Source organism: Penicillium cataractarum (assembly GCF_028827025.1).
Source record: "Penicillium cataractarum strain IBT 29864 chromosome Unknown utg000004l, whole genome shotgun sequence".
Taxonomy (NCBI): Eukaryota; Fungi; Ascomycota; class Eurotiomycetes; order Eurotiales; family Aspergillaceae; genus Penicillium; species Penicillium cataractarum.
Genome location: NW_026622740.1, coordinates 1618846 through 1642801, shown reverse-complemented (window position 1 = coordinate 1642801; position 23956 = coordinate 1618846). Strand labels below are relative to the sequence as shown.

Here is a 23956-nt window from a genome sequence, read left to right as displayed (position 1 = left end):
TCTGATGCCTTAATCATCTTTGCTCTTGTCACCGGAGAGAATGACATTATCGAAATCGATCGGGACGGCGCTGGCCTCCCTATGATTGATGATATACATCCTGCTCAGAACCAGCTGTTGAATCATGTAGTTCAGCACGCATTTCATGCCTAGCTCTTCGCCACGCTTCACAATCCATCCGTTCAAGAAATCAATCTCCGTGTTTCGCTGGTAGTGCAAATCGTTCCGGATTGAGCTGGTGTCCTCGGGGCGATTTGAGGCAACGTTGAGGATTAGTCGGCGCAAGCGCTCTGGTGAGAACCGATCCTCAATGCCTGGAATGCCACGCAGCTCGGGGAGAGCGCAGATCACACTGGAGATCTCCAAGAGAAGCAGTCGCATGGTGCGAGAGACTGGGAAGTTGTGCAGAAGTTCGCGATTCTTGCAATCATGGATCGCACCGAGAGAGCCGAGAACGCAGCCAACGGCCAGTCTTTCCAGCTGGTATTGCAAAATGCCAGCGGGCGTATCGGCAGTAGCGACAAGCGAAGGTGTGAGGGTCAAAAGACGTAGGAGGTACTTTGTTGTAGGAGCCCAGTGTGTGTCCTTCTCGGCCTCGATCAGCGGGGTCTGGCCAGTGACCACCGGGCTGAGGATCAATGACCCAACATTCACGTGGCCGACCTTGTAGGAGTCTTGTTTCTTCAGACCGTGGCTGAGCACGCCTTGCATGTAGTTCGGCCGACTCTTCTCGTCCGGGAAGATCTCTTTGTTAAGCTTCTCGATAATGCCCAGACCATTCTGAATGAAAAGGATAGTCGAATCGGGGCTCAGTCTGTGACGAACCCCTCTGATAACCTTTTCGGTCATATATGACTTGCAACAGACAATCAAGCATTCGATATGTCCTTCCTCCTCAGGCACATCCTCTGCACTCTCGAGAACATCAGGGTCCTCATTGGCTTCGAGTTGCTCATCCTTTGAAGGTATCCTGTGCCACACTTTATCGTGCAAAACTTCGACATCGAAGCCCGTCCTGTTATCGTCGAGGCCGTTGTAGTTAACAGCCAAGCTCCGCTTCTTCCGCCGGAACGCATGGTAGAATGAGGCTTGGTGCATAAGGAGGGTAATTGGAGGCGGTGATTGTCGTGACGCAAGCGAGTGGGCAATGAATGTCCCTGCATTTCCGAGACCGATGATGTGCACTCGCCCCGTGAGACCGGGCGTTTTGGTCTCGCGAGAGATATCTTCGACATCTTGCACCCATGTCGACATGAATCTTGTTGTAGGTCCTCCACTTAATTGTACTCGACATTGAATGCAAATGTTGACCACTCCGCTCCGCCATAGCGGGCGGCGCCCGAGTATTTGTAAAACCACTTTGAAGGTGTTTCGGGGAAGATGTCTCCCCGAGCGACGAATCGGATGATGATAGGAGGAGGTTCTGCTCAAAAAAAACCGGTTCGTAAGGAATTCGGATGATCGCGGAGTCTTTAAATTGACATTTTGTCCTTCGTATTGTCGAATCGAGCCTCGGAGCTTCTCAAGTTGACCTGGTAGCTCTGTTCGTTGCGCGCCGAGGAAATATTGAAATGCAGCAGCGCCATGCGCGAATGATCGGACCCGCTGATCTCCACCGCCCGACCCACCGCCTCATTTACACCGGTCTTAATTTTTCTTGCTGCACTTTTCGTCGACACCAACAACTACATCACCATGGATACCGCAAATGTGCTACCGCTGCTGGAGCAGCTGGACGACAATGTGGACGATTTGCAGGATGTCCTGGAGCCGCTGTTGGCCGGTTCTTTGAACAAAATGTCCAAGAATATGCCCATCATGGACAAGGCCAAAATTCACGTGCTGATAACCTATGCTCTCGAATCATTAATCTTCTGTAAGTTGGGCTTTTGAAATCATCATCAAAGACATCTATTAACCTTTTTTGCAGCTTATCTACGGCTCCGGGGTGTGGAGGCAAAGCAGCACCCGGTCTTCCGGGAAATCACCCGCGTTAGGCAATACTTCGACAAGATCAAGGCGCTGGAAACCGAACCTGAGCAGCGCACTATGGTCCTCGATAAGGCAGCTGCGGGGCGCTTCATTAAACATGGCCTGGTGAGTAATATTGTGATGCAAGCGGCGTAAAAACCAGCATACTGATGAACATGAACAGGCTGGCAACGAGAAGATCGATTTGGAGCGAGCAGAACGGGAAGCTAGAGAGCGGGCGCGTGCTCAAATCAAAGCCGCCATGCTCGCTAAGAAGGCTGCTTCTACGCCTGTACAGGATTCGCCAGCTCAATCTGAGGCTGTCTCCAGCGCTGTGCCATCTACTGCCCAGTCCAGTGCCGAGGGCGATGATTCCGACGAAGAGATGGAGGCAGAAGGCGCAGCTGAGGAATTCAAAACAGGTGAGGAGTTCATCCAATTCGACAACAAGGAAAAGAAAAAGAAGAAGAACAAGTCAAACGAAGACAAGACTACGTCTCGGAGTAGTGGCAAGATGCTTAGTCGCAAGGCCACCAAGACGGAGCGCAGACAGCAGAAGAAGGATAGGCGGCGGAAGAAGGAGGAGACTCGCAAGGCCAGGGAGGCCAAATAGATACGGGCTTATGGTATATGTCTCGTGGTGCGATTTGATCAGTGGCTATCCACGGCATTTCGTCCCGGGACAGACCAGCCTGCTCTACAAGAATTTGTATATCACGAAGTTCATAGATACCCAGCAACCATGGAATTACAAATTCAGTCGGATCGTAATCTGCGCCGGCTGTCTGAGATGTTATTGCCGCTTTCCACCAACTCAACTAGCTGCATAGTCTGTTATCGAGCTTAGACGCCCAGATCAACCCGGCTGCATGAGACTCTACTCGATGTAGACTTCTCAGTTGTTGTAGTTGTCGTCCGTAGTTATGCCAGCAACATAAAGCTGCCAAGAGGAGCGACTTTCTGTATCATTTCGGTCTTTGGAACTACTACTTAGAGTTCAAGATGGATCATAAAGGGCATGTTACATCAAATACTGATAATAACGCTCATCAGAGACAAAATTTTTGATAGTAGCGTTAGAAATGGTAAAGCTATGATACAAACGAGCATATCCATTCTCCAATCCGAATACTCGCAAAGACGTATAGAAAAAAGTACACCCCGAAACTCCAGATGCGAACCAATACGTGAAGAGAAAAGGGCATAGAAAAACACCGTGCCAAGGCACACCTTCTAGCTGATAAGCTAAATTTCGATTGTCGTCAAATTGCTCGATCTAAATTATCAGATCATTGCTTGGCAAGCTGGTGGAAATGCCGAATCTGGTCCTCAATATTCGTATTTTGAGGTCGGGGCACTCCTCCAGGGCCAACAGCCGGACCCGGTGGTGCAGACACCCCAGGAGGAAGGGAACCATCTGGGGCAGCGCCCATAGCCATGCGCTTGCGGCGCGCTTCCTCCTCGGGATCGGGCGCAAGCGAGGCGTCAAAGACATCGCTGCGCTGGCTAGCAAGCCGCTTGAGGTTGTTGACGACGTCGACAGTAGACAAGTTGGTCGTGGCGCTGCGAGATTCGGCCTTGGCACGTTGTTCCTTCCATCGCGGGTCGAGCAGCTCCACACGCATGTGATGCTCCAATTCGGCGACAGGGATTTGCTGGTGGCAGTTCGGGCAAAGTGCAGTGGCACCCGCGGCTTGTTGGCGACGGGCCTGGGCTCGGGGCACGTAGTCCGAGCGAATGCGCATTGGAGGTTGACCCGGTACAGGCACTGGCGACTCTGTGCGGGCTTGCGGTACCTCTGATTGCGGGGGGTATTGCCTGCCATAGTCCATGGCTGGGGGCGGGTATGGAGCCGCTGCTTGGGCTGGGTAGGGGGAGACGGAGGGCTGTGGGATGGGGTAAGAAGGTTCGGGTTGAGCTGGATAGGCATTATAGTAGGTGGGGTTGTCGAGGTCGGTGGGCATGGCCTCTTCGATGCGCAGCGGGTTGAGGGACATGGCTGCTTTTTGCTCCAAGGAGGCGGATTGCAAGTCCGTGAGAGACGTTGGCGGCGGGAGCTCTGCTTGGTCGTCGCTTTCTGTGAACAAGACCGTCTCGACCACCACAAAGTCGTGCCAATCGATCTGAGCATACTCAATGCGTTCTTGTTCTTCTTGCTCCTCCTTTTGTTGCTTCTGCTGCTCTTGGTACTTCACCCACTCCGCCCGTTGGTTCGCGCGCTCCAGAATATGATATTTGTTCTTGACGTTGTGTTCAAGCTCGGCGATACGCTTTTGCTGGGTGGTGGCCTCGTCAATGCCTTCAGACCGCAGCAAGATCGTGTACTGATCAACTAGGCGAGTGAAGAATTGGTAGAGCCTGTGTTGAGGCCGGAGGAAGTCGAATTGGACATTCCGAGCCTCACGTTGCGATAATGCCGTCATGAAGGACTTTCCTCGTTTGGCGACGTAAAGCGCTGTAAGGTTGACCACTTCCAGATCCTGCGCACTGATCATAGGCATGCGCGCGGAGAAATGAAACGCGGGGGGTTCGGGGGGTCCCTTGGGCTTCTCGGGTTCAGCGGCAGCGACAGCTTCGCCAGGCCGTCCTGCTGAAACTGCGGTTCCACGACCCTCCTTGATCTCGGTGAGGCGCCACTGGTAGAAAGGCTCGTAGGCGTCGCCGGCGTTCAAGAAGGAGAATTTAGGGTTGTTTTTTTCCTTATCACGGACACGATCTGGATGGAAAAGTTTCACAGTCAGCCCGCAATTCGTCTGATGGATGATGGTAGGTCTTCTCACCTTCGAAGACGGATCCATTACGCGCGACATAGCCCGCGGTCTTTTCGACGATCGCTGGAAAACATGGTTAGCAGCATTCTCTCGCGTGTAAAAGGTCAGGGACGAACCTCGAATATCCTTAGGAGGAAGGACCAGACCCTCCGGGGGCTTGTTCATATCCTCCGGAAGGGGAGTATTTCCATTCGACGACTCCATGGCTGGTTGATGTTGCGACTAGAGGGAGAGCACCTTTTCCCGACCTCCAGGCTCAATGAGGTGCTGACTACGCCACGGCACCCGCCACACCAGCTTGCTACCCACCAGCCACAGTTCTGGGCCCGTGATGTGGCGGTGCAGCACTCCCGCGTGCGGCGAGTTTGTGTACACTCCTTGCCTACTCCGCTTTCATTTGGGTGGTCTTCTATACTTCGAGGGGTTTAGATGCAGCATTGGCTTTCAATATTGATGGATTGACCTCACTTTAGAATATTTAATGCAGATCTTTCTAGCAAAGTAATTTCTATAGCATCAAAGGGCCCGTGTAAACGCCCCCAAATGGGCCGATGTCAGCCTCGGGTCTTGGGGCTGGAAATCTAAGGGGCCGTTTAGCGCTCTCTCACCTTGTGGTTTTGTCTCTCTTTGCCCGCTCCGCTCGTCGATCTGGCCTCAAGACGGAACCTTTGCACGCTTCCGTCCATTCTTCTCGACACTCTCTTCATCCTCTTTTTCTTTTTCTTTTTCCTTGCCCTGTTATGGGGACTTTTCTTTTCACTCTCTACGATCATTAATCTCGATCCCACTATTACCGTTGTGGTGAAGAGCTGCGCGCTGTTGACAGCTTCGTCATAGCAGCTTTCAATAGCTATTGCGCCCTCTGGATTCGATTCCTCTAATTTGGCGACTTATTCACGACCCCACTAGTCTTATATCCTCTTTTCTTTTTTGACCTTATTCCATCGTTCGATTCTCGCCTGTTCCGCCCATCCCCTGCGACCTTCCTCCGATCCCGTCTCCGCGGACATCACCTACAACCACAATGGGTCAAAAATCGAAGGATACATTGGCCGTACGGCCGCAGAGTCGCGGTCGGCGCTCTCGCAGTCGCTCGCCAAACCCTAAGGGTGCGAAGCCTGCAAAGATTGTCAGCTACGCCTCGGACGGTGTGCGAGACAATGACATTCTCAACCTCCCCGCCTCCGACTACAAACTGCTGGTGCTGGTGACGTTGATTGCGGCCGCTGTCCGCTTGTTTCGTATCTACCAGCCCAGCAGTGTTGTATTCGATGAAGTCCAGTATGTTTTGTCGCAAAATCCATTCCATTGGCCAGAGATGGAGGCTAACGCTCTGTTTCTCCAGTTTCGGTGGCTTCGCAAGCAAGTACATCAAGGGAAAGTTTTTCATGGATGTTCACCCCCCTCTCGCCAAGCTGTTGATCACGCTGGCTGGCTGGCTGGCCGGCTTCGATGGAGAGTTTGATTTCAAGGACATCGGCAAGGACTATCTCGAGCCCGGCGTGCCCTACGTGGCAATGCGAATGCTACCCGCGATTCTCGGTGTTCTCACGGTCTCTCTGATGTTCCTGACTCTCAAGGCGACTGGTTGCCGAACTTCGACTGCTGTCATGGGTGCTGGGCTTGTGATCTTCGGTGGGTTCTTGAGGCGATGCCCCATTTACCCCTTCAAACACATCTAACTGAATGTATAGATAACGCCCTGACCACCCAATCTCGCCTGATCTTGTTGGACTCGCCCCTCGTTTTCTTCACTGCTCTGACTGCATTGACCTTCAGCTGCTTCACAAACCAGCAGGAACTGGGACCCGCCTCTGCTTTCAAGGGCCCATGGTGGTTCTGGCTAGCCGCTACAGGTGTTTCCCTTGGAGCTACTCTCAGCGTCAAGTGGGTTGGTCTCTTCACCATGGCTTGGGTTGGATCCCTCACGGCCCTCCAGCTTTGGGTCGTGCTCGGTGACTCTAAGACTGTGACTCCGGTATGTTGTTAAATAAACCTATTTGTTGATTCTGATTCTAACATTGATGGATTAGCGATTGTGGTTCAAGCACTTCTTCTCCCGTGTCTTCTGTTTGATCGTTATTCCCCTTGGTTTCTATATGGCTATGTTTGGTATTCACTTCCTCTGCCTGGTTAACCCCGGTGAAGGTGATGGTTTCATGTCGTCCGAGTTCCAAGCTACCTTGAACTCCAAGTCCATGCAGGATGTGCCAGCGGATGTTTCTTTCGGCTCCCGTGTCAGCATTCGTCACCACAATACTCAGGGTGGCTACCTGCACTCGCACAATCACATGTACCCCACCGGTAGCAAGCAGCAGCAGATTACTCTCTACCCCCACAAGGATGAGAACAATGTGTTCATCATGGAGAACCAGACTCAGCCTCTGGGTCCTTATGGCGAGATCGAAGGCCCCTTCGCTTGGGACAACTCTTCTGTGAGCTTCATCGAGGATGGAGCCGTTGTCCGCCTCTACCATGAGATTACCCACCGACGCATCCACTCCCACGACGAGCGCCCGCCCGTGACTGAGGCTGACTGGCAGTACGAGGTCTCCGCCTACGGTTACGAAGGATTCCCCGGTGATGCCAATGACTTGTTCAAGATTGAGATTGTGAAATCCCTCTCCGAGGGTGCCGAAGCCAAGAAGCGCGTCCGCACCATTCAGACCAAGTTCAAGCTTGTGCACGTCATGACTGGCTGTGTTTTGTTCTCCCACAAGGTCAAGCTTCCCGAGTGGGGTTTCGAGCAACAAGAGGTTACCTGCGCTCGTGGTGGTACTCTGCCAAACAGTATCTGGTATGTTGAGTCTAACACTCACCCCATGATGCCTGTGGATGCCGAGAAGGTCAACTACCGCAACCCCGGCTTCTTGGGCAAGTTCTGGGAGCTGCAGAAGGTCATGTGGACTACCAACGCCGGCTTGGTTGAGTCGCACGCCTGGGACTCTCGCCCTCCTTCGTGGCCCACTCTTCTCCGTGGTATCAACTTCTGGGGCAAGGACAACCGCCAGATCTACCTTCTAGGTAACCCACTGATCTGGTGGTCTTCGACCGCTGCCATTGGCATCTACTTCCTTTTCAAGGCTATCGCGGTTATCCGCTGGCAGCGCAGCTGCAATGACTACCGTCATGTCTCGTTCAAGCGATTCGACTATGAGGTCGGCACCAGCGTTCTTGGATGGTTCTTCCACTACTTCCCATTCTACCTCATGGCCCGTCAGCTTTTCCTGCACCACTACCTCCCCGCTCTCTACTTCGCCATCATGGTTCTCTGCCAAGAATTCGATTTCATCACCAACCGTATTAAGAGCCTCGGACTAGCATCGAGACCCGCAATTGGCAAGGTCATGATGGCCGGATTCCTGATCCTCAGCATTGCAGTTTTCACCCTTTACTCTCCTTTGATTTACGGTAACCCCTGGACCCAGAGTGCCTGCCAGAAGGTCAAGCTTCTGGATGGCTGGGATTTCGACTGCAACACCTTTCACACCGACGTAAGTGTACCGGAGTGGAAGCCTCCACGCCGAGGATACTAGAACTGAAACGACGATCACCTTGGCTGACACGAATTCTTCACCAACAGCTGAGCCAATACGTTACCGATGTGGACAACTTCATGAAGACCGTTCCAACCGAGCAAGCCCAGATCCACAAGCCTGGGGACCACCAGCAGCAGGCACAAGCACCTGCTGTCGAGATCCCTCAGCAACAACAGCCGGAAGATCAGGCTGCCGTAACCCAGCCCAAGCTCTCCGGCTCCGTGGCCCGTGTTGAGTACCGCGACCAGCATGGCAACGTTCTCCCCGAGGATGTTGTCGCTTCGCTTCGCGCGGAGGGCAAGGTCAAGTTCGAGACCCGATACGAGTCCCGCTCCAAGCTTGAGCACGCTCAGGAGATCCCCATCGTGGATGGCCAGCTTGCTCCCCCACACCCGGATGTCCAGGGACAGAACCCTGAGACCGGCTCCGGAAAGCCCGAGGACTCTATCCCACCCGAGAGCCCTGCCTCAGTGGCCGAAGGCAACGTCCGTTCCGTGGAGAGCTCTGGCTCCCCCGAGGCCAAGCCTGCCAGCGAAGGCAATGAAGCTACTAAATAAGCAAATTGCTTCAAGGCTGGGGATGCTCAAAAGGGGACGAGAAACCTTCACACCATGTATCATGAAACCTTATAGCTATTTTTTCTCTCTTCGTCGTGATTAGTTGCTTTAAAGTACTGCACAACATCAATTGTGATATGAGCGTTTCTATCATCGCAGTGGTCCAATAGCCTTTCCAGTATTGTAGCTTAGCTTTTGTATGGTGGCTTCGGGGCAAAGTGGATCCCGAGAGTTCCCGAAAAGCTCGACCCTCCTGATCAGGCCATTATCAGAACATACAGTGTATGACCACAAAGAACACTACGAGGAAAATGAGACCACAAATGACAAATGAAATGAAGAGACCGGTTCCCAATTGACTCTTTATCTGAACAATGGATACTATGCACAAATCTTCGGTAATCGCAATGGCAAGTCCACCCACAACTCTCCCCCGTCATCACCACAAACTCTAGTATACAGCAGCCGGCCACTTACATATAAGTGACCATTCGCTCTCACACCATCTTTTAAAGGGCTTCGCAGAAGCCGTTTAGTAGTCCCACTCCTCCTTGCCGTACTTGTTGAACTTCTCGTGGAGGTCCTATTAGAAAGCACAAGATGGTCAGCAACTGTGGAAAGCACATATTTGGGCCAATTGGCAAGACCCAAAGGCAGGCGTCCGAATAGAATAAATATCAAAAGTGTGGCAATCGCGACTTGGCTCGCGAGGGAATTGAAGCGGCATACCTCGGGGAGGGTGACGTTGGGAACAATGACGGTGTTCATGGCGCTGGGGGCAGCGCGGAGGGGCTGGTTCTTGTCGCCGTGGGGGTGGTACTGGTACTTGTAGACCTTGCCATCCGCAGCCTCGCCGTGCCAGGGCATGGCGGACTCGCCGATGCGGACGTTGCTCTCGGAGGTGACGGAGGTGGGCTTGCTGCCGAAGTACCTGATATCGCAAAATACCGCCAATTAGCCAATTGAATCTTCATTTGTTCGACAAGCTTGAGCTCCAATGAACGCGAGGGCTGCTTTCTCGGCGGAAAGTTTTCGCAGGAAGCGGGAATAACGTCACATGAAGCGCGGCTGTCGGGTAATAGGTGTGGGAGGGGGTATATTCACCAGCCAGCGAGCAGGAAAGCACCGGACATGACACCGAGCAGAACCTGGACACATAATTATTAGATTGAAAGGTCGAATAGAGATCAATGGCAGTTCGAAAGTCGTACGTAGAGCTCAGGGTCCTTCTTGGGGGCCTTGTCGAGGCTGGCCTCCTCGACCTTGGAGGACATGAAGCGGCGCGGGGGAGCGCGGAAGATGGGCTGGCGAGCCAGAGCCCGGCGGGAAGCCATAGCAGCGATCGAAGACATGGTTGCAGCTGGTCGTGCGTGGAGGTTGGAATTCGCGGAGAACTGGAGACGGGGTTGGTGGGAGAGAATCGTGAGCATCGAATGATGTTGCCAGGTCATGTGACCTACCCGCCTCGGTGGCTGACTCATCCGCCGCTTCGAGCAATTTGCGGATGCGCGACGGGCCTTGCGTTTCTGTGGTTCTAACTTCTGGTTTGCTGCTCCAGTGTTGCTTTCTCGCTCGGGCAGACTTCTGCTACGGTTGTTTCTGTGGGCTGTGATGTAATTGGCATCCCTCGACTTGTTTTGGATTTACGGAATTTACCTTGGGATCTCCGTCAATGCTAGAGGTGGGTAGTGCGGTCTATATTGCGATTTCCCGATCAGGGGCTGGATCTGGAACCCCAGATTTCGAGTTCTTGACGCGTGGAATTGACTGTTCCCCAAAGTACGGAGTAGTATGGAGCTCCTTGCTAATACTTGCTCTAGGGCCTTGAATAATTCGTCCAGTCTCTCATCACAACCCGTGTTTCACTCGCTCGTCGCTCCTTTTACCCTCGCTCTCCCGCTCCTTGAACTCGCCGCCTAGTTACCCTGAAGCTTACGCCCAAGCTCGAATTCGCTACACTGCTACCCCTATCTAGGACAACTTGCTGGAAAGAAATATGCTAGTGCGCACCGTCTCCTAGCACAGCCAAATACATTCGTTCCTCAAACCATGGCGAACTCCGCAGACCGCTCCGATAGCCACGATGCGAACCGATCCTCCACACATCAGCATGTGCTGGGAATTCCTCGACCTCCATCCGTTGGAGGGATTTCATCCCGAGTGACGGATATGGCCTCGGAAGATGGAGAGCCCTCTGTGTCCTACACATCGCCACCACATTCGGTCCAACCTCGTCCCTCCGTCTCTAGACGTGCACCGCCCCCAACCCGTAGCTCGATAGCTGCATCCAGTCAGAGACCCGGTAGCTCAGGGAGTCGGCTGAGCAGAACACACATTCCGTCTCTAACGGCTCAAGCGTTCTTTCGGCCGATGAGCTCGCAGCGACTGCAGGCACATCGAGGAGGACGGCCAATGACGAAGGGGACGGTATCTTCAACTGATGATTGGAACGACCAAAATAGTCAAAATCGGCGGAGCTTGATTTCGAACAGCACGCTTCAACAAGGATCGCTCCCACAGGTGGATATGGAAGCTCCACCATCACGAGGCACAGAGTTCACAGACCCCATCATTCCCGACCGAAACACCTCGAATGCAAGCCCAACTGGCAACACTACGATTCGAAGCTTAGGTGAAAGTGTCAGGCTACTACGTGATCGGGATCAAATGGACAAGCCTCGCCCCGGCCATTTGAACCTCGGCGCGAACTATACTGGACATCATGGTCAAGAGGTGCCTCCCAAATCGCCCCTGTCTTTCCTGTCATTGCAGAACAAGGGCTCCGCGCATAACAACCATGATGCCCGAGGTCATGAGCGACTTTCTTCTGCTGGCTCATCTCCAGGGCCAATGGATGTCAAGAAAGAGTTGCCACGGGCTAACCTAGGCAAGAATTGGGAGTACTTTGTCGGCAATACTCTCTTCTGTTTTGGTGGCCGATTCCTTAACTCAAGGGATAAGCCTATCAACATCGCAACGGGTTTCTTGTTGGTTGTTCCGTCAGCCTTGTTCTTTGCATTCTCCGCTCCCTGGCTGTGGAACAATGTCTCTCCAGCCATTCCCATCTTGTTCGCATATGTCTTTTATATCTGCTTCTCCTCATTTGTACATGCCTCTGTGGTTGATCCGGGAATTATGCCTCGAAATGTTCACCCGATGCCTCCTATGGATAGGTCTGATGATCCATTGGCCGTTGGCCCTCCCACAAACGACTGGGTTATGGTCAAACTGGCCACGTCTGATGTTGCTGCTATGGACGTGCCTGTCAAGTACTGCAAGACCTGTGCGATCTGGCGTCCTCCTCGCTGCTACCACTGTCGTGTCTGCGACAACTGTGTGGAGACACTCGACCACCACTGTGTCTGGCTGAACAATTGCGTTGGCCGACGCAACTACCGCTACTTTTTTGCCTTTGTGAGCTCGTGTACGATTCTCGCTCTGTTTTTGATCGGAGCCAGTCTGGCGCACATTCTGCTTTATATGAATCGCGAAGGAATCTCCTTTGGGGCGGCCATCTCCAAGTGGCGCGTACCATGGGCAATGGTTATCTACGGCATCATTGCGGTGCCCTACCCGACCTCGTTGTGGGCATACCACTTGTTCCTGGTTGGCCGTGGTGAGACTACGAGAGAATATCTCAATTCCCACAAGTTCCAAAAGCAGGATCGTCATCGGCCGTTTACTCAAGGCAATGCCCTGACCAACTGGATTGCCGTTTTGGGGCGACCTCGTCCTCCTACCTACATGCAATTCAAGCGTCCCTATCAAGAAGGAGACCAGCGCTATGCGATGCAAAAGCGCAAGTACCTTCCTCGCGACGTCGAGTCTCAGGCGGGAATTGAGATGCAAACTGTCGGTCCTCATCGGTAGGACTAATAAATGCATGCACCACAATCTTCATTCAACCGAAAAAAAGTGTTTCTTGCATCTTTGCCTCAATTCCCGTGCTAACGACCCGTGAAAACGACGACATGATCATTCATTTCTGGGCAATCTAAAGTCCATCTTCCTACTAATTTCGGGAGTGTTCCCCATATACGGCTTTCTAATTGCTCATTGTTCACACTTGACCTTTCATACCCTTCGTGTTATGTTTTCTTTTTATGTTGATCTTATCTGGCGGATTGTACTACGCTGCTGCCCTTGACCTTCTCTGGAATTTCCTATTGTCTCCCACTCTATCTACCTCTTCGAGTCATTATGACCGTTTCATACAGGCTAATCATAGTCTTGCTCTCTCTCTCTCTCTCTCTCTCTCATCTATTTTTTTCAACATCATCCTTGCTTTTCTTTGCTCGGGTCTTTTGTTCATGATAATATTCTGCTTACCCTCGGGGCCCTTACCCTATTGAATTATCACTGAACAACCACACTCACATCTTTTTCTTTCTTTCTTGTCTCTTATATTCCACGCTTGATACATGGCTATGGAAATATAGAATGGGTTACTATACTCAAAGTGACCCAGTTGAATAGATTTGAATTCTGCATAACTCGGCGCAAAAAATCACGCGTAGAATCCGTCCGGCGGGGATGGCAAAGTTATGAGGGAGTTTTGACATTCCACATCGAGCCACTTCAGACTGTCATGGTATATGCCGCCTCTTTCTCCCCTTTCACATTGCACCTCTGGGATCTAAATTGACATCGTTTGCAACATTCTACTTGTGCTGGTAGAAAACCAGAGTTGACTGTTGATGTTGCACGCGTCAGACATCCGCATCGCCCTAAATTGATAAGAAGCGCGCGGCTGCTGATCCTCCTACCTTCACCCACCCCTGATACCACCGAGAACCCTCCCAAAACTCCTCGCCAACGGCACCCATCTCGAGGAAAGACAGTCGTCTTCTCTTGTGGAACTGGGATTCGCCGGATATCGGCAACTCTTTCCCAACATGGCGCGCCTATCCACCCAAGTCTCCGCGTCCGCGACTGCCGCAATCACCGACCTTCCTACACACGACCAGCCCGACGACACAATGAGCCTCGACGTACCCGAACAACTTCTTACACCAGAGAACAGCCGCTCCGAAACGTCTAGCAATAATGAAAACGCGTTAGCCGAGGAGAAACCCGCGCCCCGCCGAAGGTCAACACGTGTAGCACGCGCATCGTTGCAGGCGGCCGAGACTCTGGAGGCTGCACCCGTCGAGAACGAGGATGCTGCTGCCTCAACGAGCCAGGCATATGTCGACAGCCTTGCCCAGGCTAAGCGATCCCGCTCCTCGCTGCGTCACAGTATCGCCGTGATGGAATCGTCCATCTTCACCGGTACGGCACTCCCCAAAGACGACACGATTATGACCGACTCCCACCCAATGGCCCCCGACACACCGGTTTCGAAGTCTTCGCAGGAACCACAAGTTGAGGATATGGCTACTTCGCTTCAACAGCGAACTTTGCGAAAGCGCGTGGAAAAAGCCTTGGCCGAAGATGCACAGACACCAAAGGCTAAAGCAACTCCCAAGAGCAATTCTCGCAGTTCTGTGCGCCGCTCAACTCGCTTGAGTATTGTGGAAAAAGCATCTGATCTGTTGGACCGCGCCAACAGTGTGTTGGGCAAGCGCTCGCGAGACTTGGGCGATAAGGGCAAGGAAATTGGCCGGCGTGCCAGCCTTCGGCCTCGAACCGTTCCTGTCAAGGAAGATGCCCCTGCTCCCGCACCTGAACCTGCTGCAAAGAAGCGCCGCGTCTCCGAGAGCGATTTATCCAAATTGCGCGAAGAGGAAACCAAAACCCCTTCAGAGGAGCCGGCTGCGCCAGCTCCCCCACCTCGGTACAAGCCCAAGCGGTGGCTAACTCATGGGTTATACACGGGACAAGAACCATCCGACTCGCCTCCTAAGCAGCGTCGTAGCAAGAACTCTGCAAAGACTACGACTGGCCTCTCGCAGCGACGCCTCCTTCCCATGCCCATGTTCACTGGGTCCCGCATAGTCAGCAATGGCAGAGATTACGTCCTACCATTTGACATTTTCTCGCCGCTCCCACCAGGTCAACCAAAACCGGATGAATGGCGGAAGACAAACAAAAGTGAGTTATCGTAACATAACATAGTTAGGATGAAACTTACCCGTATCAGATGTTTTCGTCGGAGATGCTGCTAGCGAATGGAAGGCAAACAAAAAGCTGGAGCTGTCTACTTGCATGTGCGAGGAGGAGACTGGCTGCGACGAAAACTGTCAAAACCGCTACATGTTCTACGAGTGCGACAGTGGCAACTGCAGACTGGGCCCGGAGTGTGGAAACCGGAATTTCAACGAGCTTAAGCACAGAACTAAGGCCGGGGGCAAGTATAACATCGGTGTCGAGGTGATCAAGACGACCGATCGTGGGTATGGTGTACGGAGCAATCGTACCTTTGAACCAAACCAGATTATCGTTGAGTACACTGGTGAGATTATTACACAGTTTGAGTGTGAGAGGAGGATGCGATCAGTGTACAAGAATAATGAGGTGAGTGTCCTTTTCATTGGCGCTTTTGTAACTGGATGTTGACGCGGGTATTTCTAGTGCTACTATCTGATGTACTTTGATCAAAATATGATCATTGACGCTACTCGGGGATCCATTGCTCGCTTTGTCAACCACTCTTGCGAACCTAATTGTCGCATGGAAAAGTGGACTGTCGCTGGCAAGCCACGCATGGCACTCTTTGCTGGTGATCGTGGCATCATGACTGGGGAGGAACTGAGTTATGATTACAACTTTGAGTGAGTAGCTTCTACATCTTCTAATTGTACCTTGGGATCATGACTCACAAATCAATCAGTCCATACTCCAACAAGAATGTTCAGCAATGTCGCTGTGGATCAGACAACTGCCGAGGCATTCTTGGTCCGCGGCCAAAGGATAAAGACCAGCGAGCCAAACTGGAGGAGAAGACACAGGCTGCGACCAAGAAGGTCAACGGCAAAAAGCGAAAGATGACCGATGCGGAGAGCACGACCTCGCAGAAGGGGAAGAAGCGCAAGCTGCTCACCCCTAAGTCGATCAAGGCCGGAGTGAAGAAGGCTGTGGCTAAGGCCACCTCACGCGGCAAAGCTGCGACTAAAAAGACGACCAAAGCATCGGCAGCCACTAGTCGGGGGAAGGCTGCCAAGAACATTAAATTGCCAAAGGTCAAGACCGCGTCAAGGGTCAAAGCTGCAGTTCAAAAGGGAGCCCGGTCAAAGGCACAGCCGACAAAGGCTGCGGCTGCCTCGTCAGTGAAGGGGTCATCACCGCTCAAGCGGCCGTCCCCCGAGACCAAGAAGAAGATCCTGGCGCGTGCTAAGGGTGGCAGCCGCCCATCTCCCAAGAAATCACCTGCCAAGGCTAAGAAGACTGAGGTGAAATCTCCTCTCAAGTCTGCCGGAAGAAAGGCATCCACTAAGAGCCCGGTCAAAGCTCGGATGCCCATTTCCAAAGCCAGGAAGTCAAGCGCGGCGCCCGGTCCTAAGGCGAAGAAGACCTTGACGGGCAGTGTGAAAAAGGCCGCGAAAAGCGTTGTTCGCACTGTGAGGGGGAAGAAGAACTAAAGTCTTTCTTTAGTGTCTCTCAGTTACGTCCTGCGACGGCCGTATCATGATATTGAAAATTCGGCTCTGTTTACTTCAGTGCTTCACCTTCAACGCTGTTGCCATCTGCCATGCCCCGTGCTTCAATGGTCTGCTGTTCTATCTTGTTGCTTTCTGGTTTCGAATCCAGACTCCCAGTCAAGGAAATCTGTCTTGCTAGAGTCGACTGCCGGATCATACAGATGGAGCTGTGCCCTTTTTTTATGCTTTGTACACCATAACTTTCACAAATCGTTGCCCTTTGGCAATGTACCCCCATTTTCTTCCCCTCCCCTTCCCTTTCTCTCATATTTAGCTAATTCCCCTTCTGGCATCTTGTTTCTCGGCGCCCGAAATGGCGTTTTGCTTGCGTCGTGGCTCCTTGTTTTCTTCAACTTGAATTGATATTGTGCTTTTCATTTCCTTTCTTCTTTTCTCTACAATGTCTCTTCTGCTTCTATGACCTTGTATGCAGTCATGCCTATGAGGAGTGATACTTTATGCTTTGCTTCGGGCTCGATGGTGGAATGATTGAAGGCTGCGGGGTGATGTACTGTTGTGAGCGGATGAAGATAGGTCATGCTGAGTCGGTTGGGCGTTGGTAAAGCCAGGCCTTGTGTGTAGGTAATACCTAATTGGGGCAGATTGCCGTGAAAATTCAACATCTTTGGGCTGGTGAACCCTAGTCTACATTGACTCCTTCGCTTCTAGTGATCCACGTACTTGGCACTCCCCTGTACATGGACCTTGCCTACTTCTGTGGTCTTGTATTTCTATGATGACTGTTTAATATGGCGAGATGACTTTCTTTTAACAAGACTGGAAGGTCTCTAGAGGAATGTTTTGATTGTATGGCATCTAACGTAGAACCGCTCACTAACGAGGGGAGCAATCATATCAAGCACGAGTCGTTCAAAGTGTCACTTGGGTTCAATTGGTACTCCACTCCTTTGGAGTATCAGTAATCTCGTCGACAAGTCCACCAGTGGAAATGTTTGAAACGGGGGTTCTGTGATCTACACTGACTGGAGGAAGCCGAGTAAAGGTCGGTCCATAGTTTTATGAAGACATGTTACAGTCGGTGTAAGTTTGAATTGGGTGTTCGAATCATGCATCTCGAAATTTGAAATCAAGGTCTGAAATCAAAGTGTGAAGTGATGGAACAGTGTGTAGGACAGTATAATTGGGTGTGAGAGTAATTCGGGATCATACTGTAATCGTGTATGGACATTGACTACAGCGATACTCATGCCATGAATATCTCTCCAGTTGGTCGGGTCCAAGGGTAGTAAGGGGATAGTCGGACTGTCTGACAAAGAAAAGAGTCTGGAGACGACAAATTGAAGTCAAGGATGATGAGGAACATCACAGTTCTTCCTGGGTCCTGAGCATTGAGGGATCCGAGAAGGTATTCATACACTGCTAGTGTCCACGCACCACGTTTCATGGGTTGGTCCATCGAGTGTACCTTCGTCTCTCTGAGAGGCATAGACAATTTTGTCGAGAAGCATGGCATTGTTTTCCCCTCGAATATGACCGGTTATGAGATTGCTTGTAGTATGTCCTTTTTATTTGATATAGACCGGTAACATCATTCACAATCTCTTCGTCTAGGGGATTAAATGACGACTGTGCTCGGTGGCACGGTCAATGTGTCATTCGAGCTGATTGACTGTGCCTCAGCTAAGTGGTGACCTTCTTCTATGCTCGCATCCTGCTCTTTCGAAGGACTTGTACATAGCGAAACCCCCACATTGAAGGTGGAGACATGGTAGCAAGTCATGCCATGCTTAGGCCAGCCAGCCAGAGTCTGGAATTTTGGAGAGAAAAGACTCTCCGCTTCCTCCTTTGCCTTTGTTTCAGGCCTCGGTCACTCGGGTGATATAGGGGTAGAGTCCGTGTGTCTAGCAGATATGCTCCCGTATTCATTCGCTCGATCGGCTCTTGGTGACAAGAACAGCTTTCTCGGGCAGTGGATGTTCTCCTCGGGGAATGTTATTGCCTGGTTTGAAAGCTGTAGATTGGGATTCCGGGAGGTATCAAACCGTCATATTCCACCATTTCCGAAGGCCCTTCGTGGAGTGAATAGTGTGACCCAATGAATGTGACACTTGAGCGTAGTGTCGTTTCTGGTAGTCGGGCAAGTACATTCATACACCCATGGATGTCCCATGACGAGATAGTGGCGTACAGACAAGTCCGATGGAGTTTGACAGTGTATCTGTAGAGTTGCAGAGAAGTAGAAAAAGTTGAATGGTAGATTGTCACTTTTCAAGCATGAATGCTCTACACTGACGGGTCTCGTTTTTCACAAATTGTGAAGATCACGCATTTGTGTCGCGTTGCAGATCTCGAGTGTGACAGCGACTCTCGCAGTGTGCAATCCTGCAACAAGACCCGGAGTAGGATATATATCCTCGGCGGCAGCCTGTATATCTAACACGGTCCCTGAACTGCTTCCAAGAAACGCCACGATCAAGACACATGGGTATAGCCTTCTTTTGCATCACCCGTAAGCATCCAAAGGACAAGGATTCACCTATACTGCTATCTTCTCAGAACCGTAGGACGCCCGCTAGCCTCGCAATGGGAAGGGTCGGCATCGCTGTCGTTCTCGGCCGGGTATATATATCATCGAATGCTGTATCAGTCGGGGGACGGAGACGAGCACATCGGGTGTGGCGAACGCGTAGTAACAATCCCTCTTCGAGTTCATACTCCAGACATGAAATCGGGCCATTCTGTATCTTAGGGGCATGTTAGAAACAGAATGACCGTTGAGCTTGACGTATTCCTACGGAAAGAAGACCAGCTTACCTGGCTGCCATGTTGTGGTCTCCCACTTCTCCAGTCAATGCAGTTACCCCGATTCCTCGCCGTACCCCCAGCCAGCGAGGAAGGTGTACAGTTTAGCGCGCAGTTTAGGTCAGATAGCCCGTCACCACCGTGCTCAGAGTCACAGTTGCGCCCAGGGCTTATAATGTGTAACCGACGAACGGATAGCGTGGAGTCGTTGGGGTGATCAGCAATCACTGCTGGAAGGTCATCGATCCACTCCCCCAGCTAACCGGGCCAGGCTTGTATTAAGCTTGAAACAATCAGCCGTCAATTCATGGCACCACCGGCATGGGGGGATACAGTACCGTTTGATACCGTCGAAGGACATTCGTTGCTCGGATGTAGCAGACACTGGATACAATGATCCCAGCCAACCCTGGTCATAATCGTTTAGCTTGTTTCACGTCTGAGATGCGTTTGGGGAGGAAACCCACCATTCCTTTGGTGAAGGAGGGTATTCGATAGGCCAGACAGGTGTAGCTGGGGTGTCGTCGATGAAGTTGGTCATGTCCTAGGTGTTCGGGGTTGGAACGAACGCAAGTTCTGTTGACCAGATTGCAGCACTGGAGTCTGGTAAGATATATAAACGTCCGGGTGGTTCCAATGAGATCTCGACATATATATCGAAGAACCCCGGAAGAGTATACAGTAGAGGGAATCAAGAGAAGTCTGGGTAAAATAGAGGTTGAAGGAGAGAGAAGAGGAAGTGATGGTTATTTATGACAAGCCTTCTCTCTTTGTTTGGCTGTTTCCGTGCTCGTAGCCCTGGCCATCCATGAGGAATCTTCCGGCTTGGCTAAGCCCACGATTGTCTGCTTCAGTGCTTGCCCATTACCATTGCGTTGATGACCATACTATGCCGCAGCTGTATCCTTGGTTAGAGAAGGGGTAGATATTCAAAGCAGGATTGGCAAAATAACAAAATGTGATCATGATCAATTGATAAACTCCAGACTCATACGCCAGCCCAGCCCGCAAAAGAGATTCAAATAGGTACATCACTGATCGAAAGATAAGAAACAATCCAGACAGGCAGACCAAGATCCATGCCTTCATTGTAAACGGTTAGAAAAACAAGATAGGTCATCGGTCTACGAGGGAAATAAAGAAACTATCAAGACTCAGACGCAGGTGCCGCAGGAGCAGGTTCTGGCTCGTCCTTCTTCTCCTCAGCTGCACCCTCAACCCCAGACATGGGCTCTTCCGTTACGGGCTCGGCGGCAGAGACCGTCTCGGGCTCGGTTGCAGGGGTTGGTTCGGTAACCGGGGTTGGCACTGGTGCCAGCGGTTCCTCGGGTTGAGGCTCTGATATGGGAGTTGGCTCGGGGACCGCGGGTTCAGAGACTTCGGGTGTAGTCGCGTCTAGCACAGGAGGTTCGGACGTCTGAGCTGTGGCGGGTTCAGGCTCAGGCTTAGCTTCAGGCTCGGTCTCAGCTGGTATAGCTGGCGTAGGTGAAGGTTCTTTGACAGGAGGCTGAGCTGCGGCGGGTTCCTCCGCGGGGGGTGCCTCGCCCATTTCGACATCTTTCTTGATCTCTGCTGGCGCTGGAACAGCATCAAGAGCAGCTGGAGCCTGTTCGGTTTCCGTGATCTCGGGAGCTGAAACCGGTTCAATTGAGGATTTTGATTCTTCGGTTGGGGGCTGGGCTGATTCCTCGGTGACTGGCTCAGGCTGTGCTGCCGGAACTTCCCCAATTGACTGCTGCAATTCTGGCTGCTTGGGAGGCTCTGATGGTGTTTCCTCGTGCTTTTCAGGGCTTGCAGAGACGGGAGCTGGGAGGCTCTCCTCGACAGGCTGTGGCGTCGACTCTGGCTTGACCTCAACTAGCGTGATATCGGCGGTTTCCTCAGCAGGCTTCTCCTCCATTATAAGCTCTGGGGCCTGTGATTCTTCCTTGGGGATGGTCTCGGTTGTTGATGGGATTGCGGATGTGACGGACTCTGTGGGAGCAGGCTGCTCTAATGATGCACTCTGGCCGAGTTGGTCGCTGGAGGGCTTGCTTTCTTCAGCAGGAGGAGCGGGCGTTGCAGCTGCAGAGACCTCAGCGTCTGCCTGTGGGATCTCTGCATGTGTCGTAGGTGCCGTCGGTGGCTGCAGGAGTGGTTCTTGGCTAGCCACAACCGGCTCTGAAACAGGAGGTTTTGTATCGGGAAGAGCATCAGTCATCTCGACATCCTTTGATTCTTCGGTGGGAGTTTCGGCTGTAGGTAGCTCGACAAGATCAGTGCTCGGCGGAGCCTGGGGTGTCTCTGGGGTCTTTGCATCCATCATGGACTCATCACCCTCGTCGCTCTCATCGCCTTCTTCACCATCATCCTCATCCTCATCTTGACCGGACTGGTCTACAGACATCCGTGAGGGATCCTCTCCCTCCTTGACGCCAGCAACGGCCCCATCAGCAGGAGCAACTCCGTGTACCGTTGCAGCATCAGCTCCCTCACCAGGTGCAAACATAACCTTCTTCTTCCGGCCCTTGCCAATACCCTTACCCTTGCGCTTGGGAGGAGGCGGTCGACGCTTAGGAGGAGTCATGACAGCAGCCGAGCCAGCCTCAGCAACGACTACACCTTCCGCATTGACGACACCCACACCCTCCACGACCGTTCCTGGAGCGGGCGTTTCTGCCGTCACAGGGACTTCACTTTGCTCAGCGATAGTCTGCACGTCACCTGTAATCTCGCCCTCAATACGATGTCCCTCCGGCACCCACACCTCGTAGATGGAGATGCTGCCATTCTCAGGATCAGTCCGCTTGATCTTCGTCTTGCGCATGGGACCCGGCATGGCGCCACCCTCCGCACCATTACCATACAACGAAATCAGGCCAGGCCGTCTCTTAGCCAGGAATTCCACCTCCGCAGGCTCCAAATGCTTAGGTAGGGTCGTCCACTTGCGGCTCGTGAAGCTGCGGTCCGCCACATGACCCGCTACACCCTGGTCCTCCCCATCCGTCCCTTCCTCCTTTTCATTTTCAGCAGCTCGCCCAGTCGGGCGGATGTAGATACAGCCTGCGCGCGCGGCGCGCAAAAGTGCACGGCTCATGGCGGGTAGGAGTTGGCTGTCTCGGGGCATGGCCAGCTCGGGCGGCGCATTGCTTCCGCCGGGACCTTCGCCTAGCTCGGAGTCTTCGGCTTTAGGTGCTTGGGAGACGGTGTGTGGCTGGCGCGACCAGCGGCGGACGGGTAGGCCCTCGAAGACATCGTGGTCGATTTGGCCGGTTCGGGAACGGTTGGCGTTTTCAAGGTGTCGCCCTGAGCGCGAGGCTCTGAACTGTATAGAGAGTAAGCATGAGTGGTCATGTCAATTGAATGGGTTTGCGGTTCTCAAGTATCCACTAGCTTGAAGTAGCTTGTGGACGGACAGGACAGGGACCGGGATGGTTATGGGGCAATGGACATACAGTAGATGGCATGATGAGCGGCCCTATAGTTCCTGACGTACTTCCAGAGCCGATGAATTGCGCTCGTAGAGCGAATTACGACCAGGACAATGGCGCGATACCGTGGGGAGCTGTAAAGTAGATGAGCGGAGCGGAGCGTAGCGATGGTCCCGTCGCGTTGCTTTGCGGATGGCGCAGATTGTCCGCCCCGTAAGGGGTCACGTGATGCTATCTCAGACAGCATCAAGCCATGGGGAGTACAACAAACTGCAATGCTAATACTGAAAATTACGAGTAATGCAAAGGTGGAATGGGAGATTTTCTATTTGGGTACTCGGGAGAAATGGATTTGCCACACAGTGGCTGCGCCCGCACTATAAATACAGAGAAAAACGAATCCGGTTGAACGTGGTGGCCAAAGTATGTCGACTATTCGCCCAACGCGATGTGATAATAGGAGTTCCTCCAATCGCTTCCATTCAGATTGTCCAATTTGATCAATCAATAGATGAACTAGTCCCAGCTGTTGGAGTGTCAGCAGTTGCAAGATAGGTAGATGTACAGTCATCCAGGTTATCAATTGAACATACCCAGTATCCTTCTGGCGGACAATACCCCCCTTGTCTCCTGTCTCCTTGCCCTGGATTAAGGCTTAGCCGAGCAGATGGACCCTGGGGGTTAGATAGAAGCGCTTACAGTCTTCTGGCCTTCCACCACCAACTTGTCCAACTGGTAGAACTGGCTGATGACCGTTTGCCTCTGTAAAATGAATTAGCCTCTCTGACTCGAAGTAGACAAAAGGGTGTGTTGAGGATTAATTGAGATGAGTTCCTTGAATGTCAGGTAGAGCGCACGTCTGAGCGGCCCTCACCGGTCCACCAAAGAAACCCCTCACGGCGACCCCAACACATAAACCCAACCACTAACCTTGAGCAGGCGCAGGTTCTGCAGACCATCCTGGATCAACTCCTGTATCCGGCGCTCCTCAGTCTCGTTCTTGTGCTCGCGGAACGAGTCTCGCGTCTTGCGGCGGGCGTAGTCGCGGAAGTTGAAGTTGGAGAACTGGGACGATTGGCGCAGCAGAGAGCGGAACTGTACGATACCGAAGACCGGATTAGCTTCCTATGACAAGCAAATGTGTAGCCTTTGCAGGGCTTAGGGAGGATGGCCCGGGGGATAGCCAATATCTCAATCCGACAAGACGTACCAAAGACCGCACCTGGAAGGCGGTATCACGTTGCAAGTTGGCCACAGACATGATGAACGATGAAGAAGGTTGGCAGAGGATAAACTTGAGAGGTTGAGTCGAGAAGCACCGATCAAGACTCGAAGGTTACGGGGTTGAGTGCGCAATCGCGGGCA

At 52.3% G+C, this 23956-nt stretch overlaps 8 protein-coding genes across 8 annotated transcripts; 4 read left to right on the top strand and 4 right to left on the bottom strand.

Annotated features, from left to right (window-relative positions):
- Positions 1 to 9: 9 nt before the first annotated feature.
- On the bottom strand, positions 10 to 1254 carry N7496_005140 (ketopantoate reductase family protein; the record flags this gene model as incomplete). Its single annotated transcript, XM_056698069.1, has 1 exon — positions 10 to 1254. The coding sequence occupies one exon, from the start codon at positions 1252 to 1254 to the stop codon at positions 10 to 12; it is 1245 nt and encodes a 414-aa protein (XP_056556594.1).
- Positions 1255 to 1695: 441 nt separating this feature from the next.
- On the top strand, positions 1696 to 2584 carry N7496_005139 (Sas10/Utp3/C1D family protein; the record flags this gene model as incomplete). The annotated part of the gene is made up of 3 exons (XM_056698068.1): positions 1696 to 1876; positions 1931 to 2097; positions 2156 to 2584. 3 exons carry the CDS (start codon positions 1696 to 1698, stop codon positions 2582 to 2584), a joined length of 777 nt encoding a protein of 258 aa, XP_056556593.1.
- A 676-nt stretch (positions 2585 to 3260) lies between these two features.
- Positions 3261 to 4946, bottom strand: N7496_005138 (SURP domain-containing protein; the record flags this gene model as incomplete). The annotated part of the gene is made up of 3 exons (XM_056698067.1): positions 3261 to 4687; positions 4752 to 4805; positions 4859 to 4946. 3 exons carry the CDS (start codon positions 4944 to 4946, stop codon positions 3261 to 3263), a joined length of 1569 nt encoding a protein of 522 aa, XP_056556592.1.
- An 820-nt stretch (positions 4947 to 5766) lies between these two features.
- pmt1 (protein mannosyltransferase 1) lies at positions 5767 to 8838 on the top strand (the record flags this gene model as incomplete). Its single annotated transcript, XM_056698066.1, has 5 exons — positions 5767 to 6023; positions 6088 to 6377; positions 6437 to 6720; positions 6776 to 8236; positions 8326 to 8838. 5 exons carry the CDS (start codon positions 5767 to 5769, stop codon positions 8836 to 8838), a joined length of 2805 nt encoding a protein of 934 aa, XP_056556591.1.
- Positions 8839 to 9294: 456 nt separating this feature from the next.
- On the bottom strand, positions 9295 to 10243 carry N7496_005136 (uncharacterized protein). Its single transcript, XM_056698065.1, has 4 exons — positions 10050 to 10243; positions 9943 to 9986; positions 9568 to 9769; positions 9295 to 9421 (listed from the first exon to the last, which is right to left on the bottom strand). The coding sequence occupies exons 1-4, from the start codon at positions 10188 to 10190 to the stop codon at positions 9371 to 9373; spliced, it is 438 nt and encodes a 145-aa protein (XP_056556590.1). The 5' UTR covers positions 10191 to 10243; the 3' UTR covers positions 9295 to 9370.
- Positions 10244 to 10887: 644 nt separating this feature from the next.
- Positions 10888 to 12708, top strand: erf2 (palmitoyltransferase ERF2; the record flags this gene model as incomplete). Its single annotated transcript, XM_056698064.1, has 1 exon — positions 10888 to 12708. One exon carries the CDS (start codon positions 10888 to 10890, stop codon positions 12706 to 12708), a length of 1821 nt encoding a protein of 606 aa, XP_056556589.1.
- Positions 12709 to 13733: 1025 nt separating this feature from the next.
- On the top strand, positions 13734 to 16358 carry N7496_005134 (putative histone-lysine N-methyltransferase (Ash1); the record flags this gene model as incomplete). The annotated part of the gene is made up of 4 exons (XM_056698063.1): positions 13734 to 14871; positions 14921 to 15294; positions 15352 to 15551; positions 15611 to 16358. 4 exons carry the CDS (start codon positions 13734 to 13736, stop codon positions 16356 to 16358), a joined length of 2460 nt encoding a protein of 819 aa, XP_056556588.1.
- A 3970-nt stretch (positions 16359 to 20328) lies between these two features.
- Positions 20329 to 23852, bottom strand: N7496_005133 (uncharacterized protein; the record flags this gene model as incomplete). Its single annotated transcript, XM_056698062.1, has 6 exons — positions 20329 to 22480; positions 22657 to 22869; positions 23185 to 23234; positions 23291 to 23353; positions 23522 to 23716; positions 23802 to 23852. The coding sequence occupies 6 exons, from the start codon at positions 23850 to 23852 to the stop codon at positions 20329 to 20331; spliced, it is 2724 nt and encodes a 907-aa protein (XP_056556587.1).
- Positions 23853 to 23956: the final 104 nt, after the last annotated feature.